The sequence below is a fragment of the Nyctibius grandis genome, chromosome 10 (assembly GCF_013368605.1).
Source record: "Nyctibius grandis isolate bNycGra1 chromosome 10, bNycGra1.pri, whole genome shotgun sequence".
Classification (NCBI taxonomy): Eukaryota; Metazoa; Chordata; class Aves; order Nyctibiiformes; family Nyctibiidae; genus Nyctibius; species Nyctibius grandis.
This window is the reverse complement of record NC_090667.1, coordinates 8,305,904-8,322,002: the sequence shown is the minus strand read 5'-3', so window position 1 is coordinate 8,322,002 and position 16,099 is coordinate 8,305,904. Positions and strand designations below refer to the sequence as shown.

Sequence of the window (16,099 nt, the reverse complement as noted above, 5' to 3'; positions counted from 1 at the left end):
CTCCAGCCTCCTGATGTCCACCTGGCCTCACTGCTGGGCAGAGCAGGTGCTCCCTTGCAGACCAGGCACAGTCCTGGCCCCGCTCCTGCTGCTTCGCCCCCTCTCACCTTTTGTAGGCAGAGTGGTCATTTTTGACGCTGCACTTCATGTTCTTCAACTCATCCAGGACAGCAAACATGTTAATGAACTTGCCCAGCGTGAGGAGGTAGGCCTCAGAGACAAAGTCCTTCCTCCGCTCAGCGTGGCACAGGCGCTTCACCTCGCTGCAGAACCGCTCGATAGCCTTGCGCTGGAAGGCAGTGGGACAGGGTCACCTCAGCAGCAGCTCCTGTGCAGTCACCATGCCACCAATGGGACCCTCCTTCACCCACCCACCACCTCCTTCCTTTAACAAAAGCATTCTTCTGCTGGGGATCGAGGCTCCAGGGTCTCTCTCCACTGTCGCCATGAAACAAAGCAGCATTACAGTGCTGTAGGGGAGCTCAAACCTTCTATTTGTGCCTGTCCCGAGTGCGGTGTGTTCTGCAACATCAGGCTTCAGTTTTTAGGTGGGGTGTAAAGACCTCATAGGACATAAAACCTAAAAATGACGGTGAAACCCAGTTGCAGACAGTTATAAACGCAGGCGGTGATGGGGAGAGGTCCCTGGAGCCCACAGCAGCTCTGTGTTTGCCATGTGGTCATTGCTCTGTCGGGATCTAAGTGTATTACTTTGTTAGGTATCTCAAGTGTAGCAACTGCTAAATTTAAGCTTTGGTGCTCTTTGCCAGCTGACCCCTGAGTTTAGGGGGCTGTGAGCACCTCCCTGTTCCTGCTGGCATAGCAGGAGGGTGTCCAGCTGCATGGCTGCATCCCACCCCAGGCACCAGCTGCACCACCAGCCCTCAGCTCTTCCCGGCTTTGCTTCAGAGGCAAGAGCAGAGGAGTGAACTGTGCTGGTGCCAGTGGAGAAACAGCTCTTCACATCCACCAGCCAACACCCCAGAAAAACAGGAGCCTATGGCACCCATTAGGTCCACATAGTGGGGGCTCTGGTCCTCCATGAACTTCAAGGGCTTAGGTGTGCTCATTCCCAACTTGTATGCAAGATTTCAGAGCTGAGCAAGGGATACAGATTTTCCTTCAGACAGATCTTGGGTATCTGCTGGTGGCTGCAAGGAAGAGACCTATCAGGGAACTTGGGGGCTCTCCAAGCTGGCCTGGCAGGCAAGGATAGCACAGCCTTGTTTAGGATAAGTTAACACCAAAGTTATAAATTATTTTTGCCTCTCTCCTTGATCACTTACCTGAAAATACATGAACTTCATAAGCTTGGTGACTTCTGGCTCCAGGACTTCCACAGTCTTCTCATAAATCTCCACTCGGTTTGGCTGTTCATTACATTTCACCTGCATTGCAAAGACAAATCATCCTTGTCAGCATCAAAGTTTCTAACAACACAGCTGTGGGCTGCAATGGCCACTGTCTTCTGCTTGTTTCACAGTGAATCCTGTCCCCATCCAAGGACAACAGAGGGACCCGAGAGGGAGCTTGTTCTCAAGGCAAGGGGTGACAGCAGAAGGGGCTGTTTCTCAGATGTGAAATTCCCTCCATGCATTATAAACAGGCACAATCCTGCTTCTGAGAAATAAAAGTCTACTGCATTTGTCTGGGGTAGAACATGCAATATGGAGTCTGGACTTGCTGCACAACATGGGAATGTTATATCATAAAGTTATCTGAGGCTTTGTGTTGCAAAGTCCCATGGAGACACAAGGCACCAGGCTATGGCTCTGCTATAGCCTTGCTGGGATAATTTTGGTTCTGTTGCTGACCCGTTAAAAATCACTGGGCTTGTATGTGGCTAGCAGCAATGATGTGAGTCACCTTCACTGGGATCCTAGGAAGCTAAATTTAAGGACTTATTCAGTTGTCAACCATCTCATTTCCAAACAGTTACTTGGAGTCATTACCAAACTTATAGGGAAAACCCCAACTGCCCAAGGCAATACATCCTGCTGTCCTGCTCTGGTGGTGTTTCCAGTTGTTGCTGACACAGGCTGTGATGGTCTGACAGCTCTGGTGCAAATTTAGCAGCCCAACAGCTGATCCACAGGGTGTGAGGGGACAGATCAGCCGGCTTTCCATGTGGGAAGATGCAGAAGTAGCTTTGCCCTCTCTGAGGCGGGGAATCTCATGTCCCTGCCCTCGTGTTTCATACTGCAGTCAGGCAACACTGATGGCCATGAGGATGCAGCTCACGGTAGGGAGGAGTGGTACACATTTTGGTGTAGGCTCTGCACTTCACCCGTAAACGCACGGTCCCCGATGTAGCACGGGGAGGTGTACGTGACTGAGCAGCCAGGCTGGGGGGCTGCAAACAGGACCCCCTGGCTGCAGCCATGTGCCCCATGGCTGGCAAAGCGCAGGGGTCACTGCAAGATCAAATCTGCTGAATCTGTAAACGAATCCTGTGCCGTGGTGTTGTCTGCTCTGCCATCACATGCGGCACTGCCTGCACCCCGCAGGGAGGATGGGGCAGAGAGCAGGGACCTCACAAGCTGTGCTCGGAGAGACACAAATGTCACAGGGATGACTGGGATGGGAGGACACTAGAACGCCAAAACAGATGATCTGTAGCACTGTCTTGTCATCAGCTCAGCCACGACCTGCCTTCTGTTAGCGTAGCCAGGAGAGGCAATAGCAGCGCAGCACCAAATATAAACGGGAGATAAGTAAATATTCAATCAGCAGCAGAAACCTCCCCATGGCTGGGTCTCATGAGACCATCAGCAGAGTATAACCCGAGGGGAACTGAGGTTTGACCTTCCTGGGGAATCACAAACACAGGCATTGCCAGCCATGTGGAAATATTTTTTCCTGGCTCCACGGAAGCACTGCAAACCCTTTTATCCATAGGGTTCATGGAAGTGCCCTGCACCCGCCCTGCCGCATTGTCAGTCGGTGTTTTCGCGGCGATCCAGCACGCGTTCACACTGAGGAAGACAAGCTCTGAGCTGGAGTCTGAATCACGAGCAGTGAGCCACGTGGGCAACCTTACTCACGTCTGTAGGTGTTTGTAGGATGAAGCCACCAAAATTCAGGTTGGAGAGAGAACTAGCAGTAGAGGAGGAGAATGATTAAATGTGGGGGTAAATCAGGACCTTCAGGTATATCAGCAGCAAAAAAGGGCATTTGGGGAAATGTTTCTGGCATATCAAAGCCCCCCTTCATGCATCCTCGTACAACACCTGCAATTCTGGGGCTCCCATGGGAGCAGAGAGAGCACCCCAGAGCCTGGGCAGCAGTTTGGGATGCTGAAAGCTGCCCCAGCTGCCTAATCTGCTCTGCGCAAGTCAGGGAGAGCCTGTCTGGCGCATCTCATGAGGACCCACAGTTTTCATCCCAGGCTGCCTGGGCTCCCTTCTTCACGCCACACAAGAGTCCGACTCGGCACTGGGGAAATTTTTAACTGAAGCTGAAGTTCCTGATACCATGTAATGGCATGACACCATGCAATGGTGTCAGGAAAGTGTGATATAAACCAGATCTGATGATTTTACTCTCAACTTTGCCTGAAGCAAACTCCATCCTCCCACAACATGAGAGAGAAAAATATTCAAGCGGTGCATCGGGAAGGAAATAACCACACTGCTTTAACTAAAGCAAAGGCTACTCATTCTCCAGAGAGAGAAGTAGATAAAAACCCACGTGACAAAACACAGCACTATCCCAAGTACTGTGCTGGACCAGAGCTGTGCTCAGCTAAGCCCTGTTAGCAGCTATAGGACAAACAAGCTGGTACCACAGGGATGAAACAACTTCAGGTGCGACTGCTCTGGGGAACAGGGAAGGGGCTGGGGAAAGCAGGAAATGTTTATAAGGCAGTTGGCTTGTGGTGAGTGTGTCTGAGCTGAGAGGCACTGCTAGGAGGTATCAGGGATGGAGCCCTCGTATACATGAGGGTGCAGAGCAGATGCCCTTTGCTAGGGCAGCAGTACAGATCTGCTTCTCAAATGGCTACCAGCTGCTGAGATCAGTGGTTGAGACTTTGGTGAGAAGAGGACAATCTGAAGAGTCAGTGGTCTCTCTTTTCAACCTTTCTATCTGCTTCAGTCTTTTCTGCTTTTTTGTATTTCTCTCTGCAGTTCAAACTAACCCACGCTGAAGACAAAACCAACTAGGTGCTCTGGGAACATCTCTGCCTGGGAAGGGCTCTGGTACCTGGGGGATGGCTCGCGAGCAGCTCCTCCATGTGTAAAGCATCACGGCGTATTCATGGCCTTCTTCCAGCATTTCATTCTGAAAGACAGAGAGGCATTGCTGGGGCAGGGCACGCACCGCAGGCTCAGCATCGCTGGGGCAGCGCCCGGGGGACTCACCATGCTGGAGTGCACCGTCGCCTGCTCGATGTACCTGGCAATGCCGGTCACAAAGGCATTTCTGTCTTCAAAGTTTGTGTCAAAATTAGCCTAAGGGTGACATGGAGAGATGGGGATTAAAATACAGCTAGTTGTTTGCTCACCTGATACAGTCCAGTGTGGGATGTGTTGGTGAAAGGCAGAATCAGTTGGGCTCCTGGGGCGTGGGAGCAGCTTATGAACAATTTAAGGTGCTGCACTTCTAGATCTGAAGTAGATTAGATTCATACATGCAGCCTGCGATGCTTCTGAATCACACATGTTCATTAGAGGAAATCCTGCAGATTATGTGTGTGAAAATATAGCAATCGGGACTGACAAACCCTTGTAAAATCAAGCCAAACCAGGTGGGGATCAGTTACAGGGAACTGCAGCCCCAACAGAGAGCAAACCTACAGCAATTATTCTAAGGATTTAGCTTGGTAACTCACAGACAGATGCAGCCTCATTAATTTCTATTTGTGCCCTGGCTGCTAGGGGAAGACCACATCCTGTCAGCAGGAATTGCGAAGAATAAACACACAGAAAGGGCAGGGAACGAGATGTCTGGAAAACATAAATATGAAAGTCAGTGCTCATCCAGACGCTATTATCAGCACTAGTGTTGCTCTTGCAAGCAGCTGCTTTGGGAGGAACAGTTGTTTTGGAAGTTGGGCTACTGCTTTGGGTCAGGACAGGGGAGCAAGAAAGTGCAGAGCAAGCAGGGGAGGATGAAAAAAACAACTCCTCAGCCTCCCTGCACCGAGTGCCCATTCACACACTCTGCGCTCAGGTAATTTCCTCCGTGAAGGCTGGCTGATGGCATCTGCTAGAGGGCTGAGTGTGCCCAAGTCCCATTGCTGCTCCTTGCAATGACATTAGCATTGCAGCGACCACGCTCACCTCAGTCACTGATTTCCTGAGTAGGAAAAGCCAGAAGCGCAGACCCGTGGCCACAAGGCTGCTCTTCTTAGTGCCTCCAGGACATTGCACATGACTAACGTGACAACAAAAGCTGAGGCTCCATATGCATTTCTGGCTAGCAGGGGAGAGGGCTACATACAAACCAAGTATGATGAGGAAATAGGCTTGGCCAGTATCTCTAGATCCAGTTTAGAGGAAGTTTTTAGGCCCAGCTCTGTGCACACACTTGTGCCTCTGAAAGGAGGCTGTGCCATAAGGCTCGACCCCGAGCCCCTCACAGGACACAAGCCAGCAAAGAGTAAGAATGATTTAAAGAAGAAAAAAAAAATGATATCAAGATTTTCCAGGGAGAGATGAAACTTGAACAGCCCAGAACTGCCTTTGGGTCTGATAACCCATAGAGATACTAACGCTCCTGAACGAGCCCGCAGTCTGACCTGCTGAAAGAGACACTGTAATTTCAGACCCCTGCGTACACAGCATGGCAATCACTGTGCACGTGTATTTATACACTGCCAGGGGTAAGTCATGAATTCAGGAGTGGAAGGATGGAGAAAGTAACCCCATATTATATTTAACCCTGGGTGTGTGCTATAGGGCAGGGTGTGGTGGCCAAGCAGCCAAGGCATCCCACTGCGGATCCGAAAGCAGGAGGTTGAGCCTTGCCCTGGGCTCATGCCAAGCTTTGCTTGGTCAGTGCAGCTGCAGCTAAATGTGTGGTTGTTCAAGGCAGAGAAGCGACTGTAGCAACTGCCCTCACTTGCATGCCATCAGCTCCCCAGACCGGCAGCTCCAGCTGTGCGAGTGGCACAGGCCGGCCAAAGTCAGGCAGAACTTTGATTTTGACCTACTTAGATGCATACACTACCCTAAAAAGGAAGCACAGAAATATGTGCATAATAAAACATCGCTGAGAACTTTCTGCTGTTATCACAAATCTTATCTCCTGCTGCTTACCCGTTCATGCACTCTGGTCGTCATTTTTAACTTCCCTATGTCTTGCTCAGCCTTAAAGATCCCTTTCACCAGCCTCTAGAGCTTTCCTTTTAAAGCCTTTGGGAACAGATTTGTGGCTAGATCTGTTCTGAATGTTTCCTTAAACACGGTGAACCCAGGATGTTTTCGACTAGTTCTCACAGCACTATATGCCCCTGTGCTTTGCATGAGCTACAGGAACAATCCCTCCTGCCCCACCACCTCTGGGAGCTGAAGGTACCTGGTACATGATGGAGGACGGAGGCGGTTCGATGCATGGCTGCTGGTCTGGCAGAGGCAGCTCCTCCAGCAAGTCCACGTTGGACAAGGCATCCTCTAGTGTGACGTGAGTGGTCATGGTTCTGGATGTTCAGTTTCTGCACTAAATCCAAAGGAAAAGAGAGGGTGACAGACAGACAGACAGACAGCAGCCAGAAGAGAGAGTGGGAAAGCACCAAAGGACAAAACCAGAACCACGACTGGCTGGCACTGCAGGAGACACGATCCCGGTTTATCTCGTTTTCCTTTTCTTGTGTACTTAACCTACGTCTCTATGTCATCTCTCCTTCTGTGATTCAGCAGCAGAGTAGGAATGCAGAATAAGAGGAACACAACTACCCACCCATGCCCTTCTCTACTTAACTCTATGCAAAACTGCTTAAGACAGAGCACAGCTGGGTGCTGCAGTGCAGCTTTAGCAGCCCCGAGTGAAAGCACATGCTCTGAAAGGCAAAGCGGCACTATCAGAAATATCTCTCGAAACAGCACGATTAGAATCGTATGACCGATGCTGACACTCACATGCTCTCCTTCCCACACACATGAACGGCGCTGGAAACTGTAAACAACAAATTGCATTCTCAAAGGTGAAGCAGAAAGGATCGAGTGCTGCGCAGGCAGGCTGTGGCACTGCAAGCAGCAAAAAAAGAAGGTGCTGTTAAAAAAAAATTCCCCTGTTTTTACCAGACACACAGTGTCCCCTGCCCAGTCCCAGCCTGCCGTGGAGCTGCCAATGGTGCCAGCTGCACATGAAATAAAAAGCAAAGGAAAATGTTTCTGAAAGCTCACTGGCACTTACCCTAACGGGAACCTCAGGACAAACCTCTGTGTCCCTTATCTCCTTTGCCATTCACCTTTGCTGGAAGAGCACAAGCATGGAGGGAGGGCTGCTGTCACCCAGGCTGAGCGCTTGTATAATCACAGCCACAGGGCTTCCTCCATTAATACCTAATCCATGTGCAATAGCTGTGGCCGACCTAGAGCTTGTGTCCCGTAGAAAAACACGCCGCTGCATTTAAATATTTGCACAGAGAGAACTCACTTTAGATATTGACATGTCATTCGATTAGCAAATCGCCCCCCCCAGTGCTTTTTTCCCCACTCAGCCTGTTTAGTTTCAAATGTGAGCCATCGAGTTTTATTGCTCTAACCTGCAAGACAGTAGAGCTCTCTACTATCAAAGTTCCCATCACGATACACACACGTTTCAATAAAATACTCTGCAACATTCGCTTTGGCTCAGGCAAGCGGACTGAGCTCTTTGCCTGCCTTGTTGCTGAGCATATTTCCCAATCCTTTAATCATCTCTTTGGCTTTTCTCTGAGCTTGATCCAATTTTGAAACTTCTTTGCTGAAGTGCAGACACCATAGCAGGACATGGGGCTCCAGCAGTGTCTGCACAAGCACCAGATACAACAGCCATGTATGCTCCCTCCTTGCATACAATCACACCAGCTCCTTTGGTCGCAACAGCATCTCTACGCTCTCATATTCAGCCGATTATCTGCTACAAATCCCTTAGGTCCTTTTTTTTTTAATTGAGTCACTGTTTCCAAGAATGTAAGTTCACTTTTCGTTTCCAGCACTGGGAGCATGGAAGAACAACGGCTTTGGGATGTCCATAGACACACATGCACCCGGCAAGGACCACGGCCAAGGGGGATGCATGCTGCATGCAGCCCTGGGGCAGCTTCACGTTGGGTGACGAGAGGGACAAGTCTGCTGCTGTGCCTTTTATCATCGCGGCTGCCTGCACGCATGGGCTGCAAGATATGTATGAGCCTGGTAAAACCCATTCCACCTCCACAAATGCCTCCCCAAGGCAGCAGGCAGCTGAGAAACAGGCTTGGTTATACCTGCAGCTGAAGCACCACGAAATAAGTGCCTGGAGAAAAAAAATCTCAAGCAGCCCTTTCCCTACATGCTCAAATTTCTGTTTCCTTCTTCACCGCTCTTCACTGAAATGGTTTCCTGTTACGAATTGTAGCAACTGTCAAAACCAGACACTACGTCCCTGTACGCCGCAGGCAGCAGCTTCCTCCCTGCCTGCGAGCGCCCTGTGCTGCTGCGCACCGGGCAGGCAGCTCCGCTCGCCCAGCCCCACAGACCTCCTCAGCTGCCCACCGCTCACCACCACCACCCGCCAGTGCCTCAAGACTCTCCTCTGGGTTCCCAGACCACCAGCCCTGGTACTCACATGTGCTTCATGACATACTCCAGGCTTGGGAAGACAAAAACCTTCCATTTTATAGCTTTGAGGGCTGTGGCTCTTTATTTGGGCTCATTTCTCATTTTCCTGTAAGTCCAATTCTAAGTCCATTTGTGCAAGGCGTTGGCAGTTTGATGTAATCAAAGACGCTTCCTCAATAACCCTGTGACACCCAAAGAGCTCAGCAACTCAAGGGACAAAATTATTGCTGCTGTTTGGGCCATACCAGGAGATACAGTCCCAGATACGGCATCAGGGTCCTGCTGTGCCAGGCAGCACACAAACCTGAGGGACTAAGCCAGTCCCTGCCCTGAAGATCTTGCACTCAAATAGAGGAAAAGAGGCCGCGTGTAGAAATACATGAACAGAAAAGGAAGTGTCAAGCCTTGGCGAGCGAGAGGTGCCATCGGCTGTCAGCTCACCCTGAGCTTTGCCACGGCTGAGCAGAGTGCAAGAATCTGGACACGGATGGAAAAACTACACAGACTTTGAGGGTTTAACAGATGAGTCTTTACGGGGACTCCCAGTTTCCATTCTACGCTTTCTTAAGCCCAACAGCAAAACCAATGGAGGCTACGGGGAAAAGCGTGGTCTGCCAGGACTTCCCCTGGGTCTCATGCCCGTAGCACACTGCAACAGAAAGCAACCTCGCAGGCGGAGCGTGTGACGGAGGGGCTACTGGTCCAGGGCCAGCAGAGCTCAATCATCACCCCAGATCATCCACAGAGGACCAGCCTTGAGCGATCTCCCATCTGCCGGTGCTGTGGCCCATCACCTGCTCCTTGGGGTGGCTGTAGGGCTGGTGGGAGCCTTGCTCCTGGTTGGGGTTCCGTGCCAGTTGTAGGCACCTAGCAGTTAGAGGGGTTGTGCACTGCTACAAAGGCTGGGCAAGGCTCTGAAGGCATCAGTAATTGCTTGGCCTGGTCCATGGGGCGCTGTGTGGTGTCTCCCCACCACGGCAGCTGCTCGGAAGAGCCAAAAGGGGAAGTCCCACTGCCACAGACCCACGCCACCCTCCCTCACCTTCCTGCAAAAAGGTTTCTAACACAAACGTGCTGGGGCTGCCCCGCCAAATCCAGCTTCGTCCCCTCGGTCCAGCGACGAGGCGGGCAGCCGTCAGGTAACGTGGCAGCGACCAAGCAGCTCCAGCCCAGGGAAGACAGGGATCCCTGGGGACACTCATCAAAAAGTCCTCATTAAGCCTTAACCACCACCCACCACCTGGGCCTCAGGGCAGGGGCGGCCGCGCTGGGAAGAGGAGAGTCAGCCCGTGTTGGTGGTTTGCTGACGGCGCTTTGGCACACGTGGCTGTGGGGCTCGGGGCCGCGCTGCCCAGGGAGCCGCGCAGCAGCCTGCCCAGGAACGGGGCTTTTTTGCTGCTGTAAGACGTGCACAGAGGGGAGAGGCTTTCCCTCACACACAGGACGCGTATCCTGCCCACGTGGACTCAAACACAGCCACGCAGGCTGCAGGGAGCCGTCTCGCAAAACTGCTTTCTTCTCCATATCCCACCAGTGGTCAGAGAGGCCAACGACCCTCCGGTCCTACACATTTTGGCAAAACTGAACGTGAGCCAAAAAACTGAACAGGAGCCAATCCCACCCCAGTGAAACCCTGGAGAGGGACAAAGCCACTGGACTGGTTACCTCTTCTGCTAATGAGCATCAGTGCTAACGACTGCTGCTCACACTTTCTGCCCATCTGCTGCAGAAACTTCCTCTCCCCATCCCACATCTCAATCGCAATCCCTCTGGCCATCTCTTACACCTTCTAAAGCCAAATGACCACATAGAGGCACTGGGACTTCTGGACACCGCAGGGAGCTGGCCACACAGGGTCCATGCACATGGCATGGCCCCACCACCCCGACATGGAAATTAAGAGTTCCCGACACGGTGACTCCATTGTGGCAGCATCCTGGGGGCCAGATTTAACAGACCACATAGGAAGGCTTTGAGAAGGAGCGAGGATGAACATCCAGATGTCTGAACTTGCAGGGCAGATCCTACCTTCCCCACCGGAATGCCTGCCCAGAATTATCGGTACAATATCATCCTCTTCGCAGAGAAAGGAACAAAGACGTCTTTATAGTTGGAGCAGCTTGGGGGAACAAAGGGAGACTTTAAAAAGTGGGGCCATAATGCATATGTTGCATGCATGTGCGCTCGGCTTCGAAGCTGCACAGCTGAGAGCTCTGGGGAAGTGGCACAGGCTGTTTCGGTTTTGCAGCTCGCCTGCTCCTCCAGCAAACATTCACGCCGGTGCTACAGTAGGTACCAAGAGCAGGAAAGGAGGCAAGAAAAAACGGGAATTGCCCAGGAAATTGGCAGCAAGACAGGGTCCAAGCCCTGCAAGCCTGGGGTGAGATGAGCAGCAAAATGACTTTTGCTGGGGAAATGGCAATGTGGAGAAGGAGGACAAACTGCTTGTGGTCACCTCCTGAGGATCTGGGATTCTTCTCCAGCTCTGATGCCCAGTCCCTGGGTAACCTGGGAAAGTCACTTGATTTATTTTTGCCCCTGTGATAATGCTTCTCCCTCTTACTCCAAAATAGCATCTAACCTGTGACCAGGAACCATCCTGGCCCAACAAGTACCCCAGCAGAGCGATGTCTCAGGTACATAAAAGCAGAGAATTTCTGGTACCCACTGCCTCACAGCAAGAGGAGGATAAATGCTCCTGGCCATCAATGTATTTTCAGTCAAGAAGAACAACTTCAGGGTGCCAAAGCTTAGTTTGACCCTTGCCTAAAATGCACAGGATTAAAGTCCCCTCTGGTTTAGCATGCATGTCAGTAACCCCTTCTCACATGCTGTAAGAATTACTTGTAATTGCAACCACCACCACAGTCAGGAGGTTCTTTGCAGGAGCAAATAAACACAGACAGGATGAGTGAGGCTGGCAGAGCTGGGCTCCTGCCCTACACAGACACAGATGTTAATAACCGTGAAATTACCCTTCCCATTAAAAAAGGAAGCCAAACTGCACGACTCCTGAAGCTGTTCTTCTGTATCTCCACTCTACGTTTTCTGCCATCCCATTAGGGCTGAGTTTCAGACATTTACGCTGCCTCTGTCTCTCAGCAACACAATTATTTTTGAATTTATTTCTTTTAGAATAACTGTATTTTTTTCCTGGTGCCAAAGACGCTCAAGGAATGGCGCAGGTATAGGAAGCTACATTTCCAACATCGTTGAGAAATTTAGAGCAAGTTTTCAAGCAACCCCACTGCTGATAATTAAAGCGCTTCTTGGGAAATTAAATCATACAGGACAGTATTGTCAATAGTTGGCCAATTCTTGATCTTCCTAGTTTTCAGACAAAGATGGTAACTGTTTGTTAATAAAATTATTATCATGAAATCAGCATAGCCTGCTTTGCTCAAGAGGCCCTGGTCATAAAATGGAAGATTTTTCTGTATTCCATTTCCATATAATTAATAACAATTAACAGTACAGAGAAAAGAATTATCCTTTGCAGGGAACTACTCCACAATTAAACGGCTGTGACAGACACCAGAATACCGGGCTAGTCACTCATCTCAGTGACTAACCCCAGACAACTGTCATCATGCAAAACATGAGGGTGCTTTTTCTGGCGGTATCTGTGCAGGGCAGGAGGGGCACAGAGGGTTTAGCGACTCGGCCTCATTCTACCATGTCTTTGTGATCCAAACCCCCCAGCCAGGAGCCCCCCGTGGAAAGTGGCAGATGGCGAAGGGGGACAAGCTGTGTGTCCTCTGACAGCACACACAACCGTCACCCTTCCCCCTTCTCCAAAACAACCCTGAGCAGGAAGGGAGGTTTTAGTCTGTGCCTCTTTTTCTCCTCATTCCTTCCCGGTCCTTCCAACCCACGGAGATGTCCTGCAGCATCCATCTGTTCCTCCCCAGAGGGATGCGGCTGGCACCGCACATTCCCAGCGTCCTCGGGTGGAAAGTTCAATACAAAGAACCGCTCCCCGGAGCGCAGCTCGCTCCTGGACGCCCCCGCGCACGGGAAACCCGGCGGTTCGGGGAGGGAAACGTTGTGCCGGCTCCAACGGACGCCAAAGCACGAACCTGCGGGCGCAGCTCCAGCCCATCGCTCCCAACCCTGCTCAGACCCCGTCGCTTCCTCCTTCCCCCTCCTCCCTTACGTACACCATATTTTCACGCCACGGGTGATCCGGCCGCTGGCTGGGAGCCCCCACCGGGGCCACCTTCAGTCCCCGGCCCGGCGCTGCCGCTCCTCCATCTCCTCCATCCCCCTTCCTCCCTGCGCCAAGCATCGCCGCGACCCCGGCTCGGGTTAGCGCTGCCGCCGCTGCCCGCGGCGGGGCCTGCAGCGCCCGCCGGGCCCGGGGCTCGGCCCCTTCCCCCCGTCCTGGGGGCGCGGAGCCGGGATGCGGGGTAGCGGGGGGGGGATTTGCGCTATTTTTCTCCCCCGGCGCCTTGCAGCGGCTGCGGGGAGGCGGAACGCTGCAGGTAGCTCTAAGCATTGTGGGATACATCCCCGCACATCCCGGCCCGGCCGGGCCGCTCGACCGCCCTCTGCCCCGCGGCGGCAGCACCTGCCCCGCCGCTGCCCCCCGCCAGCCCCGCGGAGCCCGCCCGGGGGGCACCGCGCTCGGCGGCGGCGGGCGCAGCTCCGCGCAGCGCAGGGGGAGGGAGGATGGGAGGGCGGGGGTGAGGCCGCGCAGCCCCCGCGCAACCCCCGCGCCCACCTCCGCCCCGCTCACCTGGCGCTGCGCGGGGTGCGATGCTCCGCGCCGCGGGATGCTCCGCGCCGCGCGCACAAAGAGCAGGAAATGGCTGCAGCAGCAAGTGCACTTCCGCGGCTCTCCGCCGGCCCCTCCGCACGGCGGCGGGGGGAGCCCCGGCCCCCGCCGCGGGAAGGGGCTGGAGCCGTGCGGGCGGCTCCTCCCCCGGGCGGCGCGGGGGATGCGCGGCGGGGCCGGGGCCGGGGCCGCGTCCCCGCTCCCGCGGCGGGGGAAGGCCACCATCCCCCCCGGTGCAGGGAGGGGACAGGGCCGGGGGCGGCTGCCGCAGCTCCCCGGAGGCCTGACGCTGGGTGAGCGCGTTTGGGTCCCTGAGAAGGCAGGACCCGGCTGGGATTCCCCATCTCCCCGCTGCTGAGCCCACTGGGTCTCAGGTGTTCAGCGTCTCTTCCCCTCAGAGGACCTGTACCCTCCTTAGGTTTTACCTACCATTTTAACGAAACCCCTGTTTACAGAATACACGAGGCCTTGGATCACTGAGCATGTAAGGGACCAAAACTAGAAGGCAATGCCTTTGCTCAGAGCTCCAACCCTCTTGTGAGCCAGTGCCGTATCCAAAAGGTCTTCCTTTTGGCATCTCACATTTCTTCAGGGACAAGTTTCCAGTCCTTCTGCTCATGCTTCTTTTTAAAGCACCAATACAGCTCAGCAGATTTACTGTGAACTCCAAACTGGACCTCTTACAGCTTTCAGAGGAACATCGCCTCATGGTGATTGATAGAAACCCTGTACAGGGCCTTCATTCATTTTTTGGCAGCTCTCTCACCTTCTGACACTGCTCTCTGTTTGTTGAAAGACATTGGTGGATACCCAAGGACTACTGAACGTTCAGATAAAGGTCTAGAACTATTCCCCTGGTGGCCCTGGCAGTGTCCCTCTCCTGAGCATCAGCCTATGCTAAAAATGGGCTGCCGTCTGGTCCCTCACAGATTAGACTGACCGCTCCTGGTTCCTTAGAGACTGCTGCTCTGTTGTCCATGTGAAACTCTGTGGGGCAGAGCTTGCTCCTCATGGGTGTATATTGACTCCACAGGGAAGCTTGGACACCAGGTTTACACTGTAGCTCTGCTAGTATAACTTGAATGGATGCGTGAAGGCACCAGGGTCTGCAAACTACAAAAGCAGCAAGACAGTCTTAGAAATGATCTTTGTTTTAATAGACAGGACCATACCTGAAAAAAAATTTATCAATAGCATCTCTGGGAGTAGACTCTTCTTCCCTTGAACAGTATTTCTTCTATCTTACCTTTAACTGGAACATTTTGTAGCCATCATTCCTCTTTTTACTATTTACTACTTGTCAGAAAAATACAGTAAGTGAGCATTGTTACTGCAGATCCCAAACATTTAACAGCTAATATTGCTCTGAGGCCGTGGGTGAAACAAGGTCAGTTCAAGAAAACTGTGGCAGTAAAAACTGCCGTGGACTATTTTTTGCACAGTTTAATCTGCTCCCATTGTCAGCCAGGCTCAGGGTGATGGGAATTCCATGAATGTTATGGTATTATTTTAATTTTCTACTCTGTGTTGTCTTAGATCATAGAATAATAGTATGAGCTGCTCTGCGTTTGTCTCGCAGATCTTTCTGCAGGCTGGGAAGAATGGCAGTGAGGGGCAGGCCCCATACAGCTACAGACGCAGAAATGTGTGCATCAGCTGGTTATGTGTGGAGGGGAGAGAGGACATGACGGTGGGGTGAGCTGAACAGAAGAATACACCTTTCTGAGATATGACCAAGCAAAGAGGGTCGAACCGGCAATTCAGCACATTGCAAATACTTTCCAAGGAGACAGGGAAGGGGTATTCAGAGAAGAGTTATTTGCTTTGTGGCAGGAGACTGATATTTTCACCTCTGCTTTGTGGGATACATATCTAGTTAAGCCACATGAAAGGCACAGGCCTAAACTTGCCATAGAAACTGCTGCGGTGGGAGAAGACTGTGTTACAGTGCATTAATATCATGCAGTTATCACAGTACAGCACTGGCCTTTTGAAATTTGTAAAGTCCCCTGTAAATAATCGTGGGGAAACACCCTTTGGGAGCATGCAAATATTACGACCCTCATTTTATGAAGATTCAGAGAATTTAAAGCCACCACAATGGATGTTTAGACTTAAAAATCTATGTGTCCATATAGTAAATTACCCAATTTGCAGAGATTCTGAATACTTCCTACCCCCATAAACCCAGTACAAAATCTAACCCCAGAATATAGCCATAGTTCTAGGGAGCAGAGATATTTCAGCAAGCCAGAAGAAGCCTGTTTGCTTCTTGGTGAGGAGGATTTGGAGGCAGAGCAAGCTGTATGGTTATAAGTGCATGAGGATGGTTTTTTGCATTTTTGCTAACATATAGTGAAAGCCACAGCTGGGACTCAGCAATTTTATTGTCTGTAAAAATACGTATCATGTACATAGAAATACTGCAAAAGACAACTGAACATAAAACATCACAATATTATTTTGTGCAACATTCTCTAGCTAATAAATATTACACTTATCCAAATATAAATATAATCTCAGAAACATTACCTAGCAGAGCAATATTGCTGCTACTTAATAGCAACCTCCTCAA

The 16,099-nt window shown here is 51.7% G+C and overlaps 1 protein-coding gene across 5 annotated transcripts in view; it reads right to left on the bottom strand.

Annotated features, from left to right (window-relative positions):
* The window catches only part of CYFIP2 (cytoplasmic FMR1 interacting protein 2), a 44,408-nt gene extending 37,772 nt beyond the window's left edge, over window positions 1-6,636 (bottom strand). For 2 of the 5 annotated variants that reach the window (XM_068408603.1, XM_068408604.1), the window contains exons 1-5: window positions 6,520-6,636; window positions 4,362-4,451; window positions 4,204-4,281; window positions 1,287-1,388; window positions 108-289 (exon numbers count right to left, since the gene is read on the bottom strand). In XM_068408603.1, coding sequence (XP_068264704.1) covers window positions 108-289; window positions 1,287-1,388; window positions 4,204-4,281; window positions 4,362-4,451; window positions 6,520-6,636 — 569 coding nt within the window. The remainder of the gene's footprint in view (window positions 1-107; window positions 290-1,286; window positions 1,389-4,203; window positions 4,282-4,361; window positions 4,452-6,519) is intronic. The other 3 variants (XM_068408606.1, XM_068408605.1, XM_068408609.1) reach the window with 3 other exon arrangements.
* Between the last annotated feature and the right edge of the window lie 9,463 nt (window positions 6,637-16,099).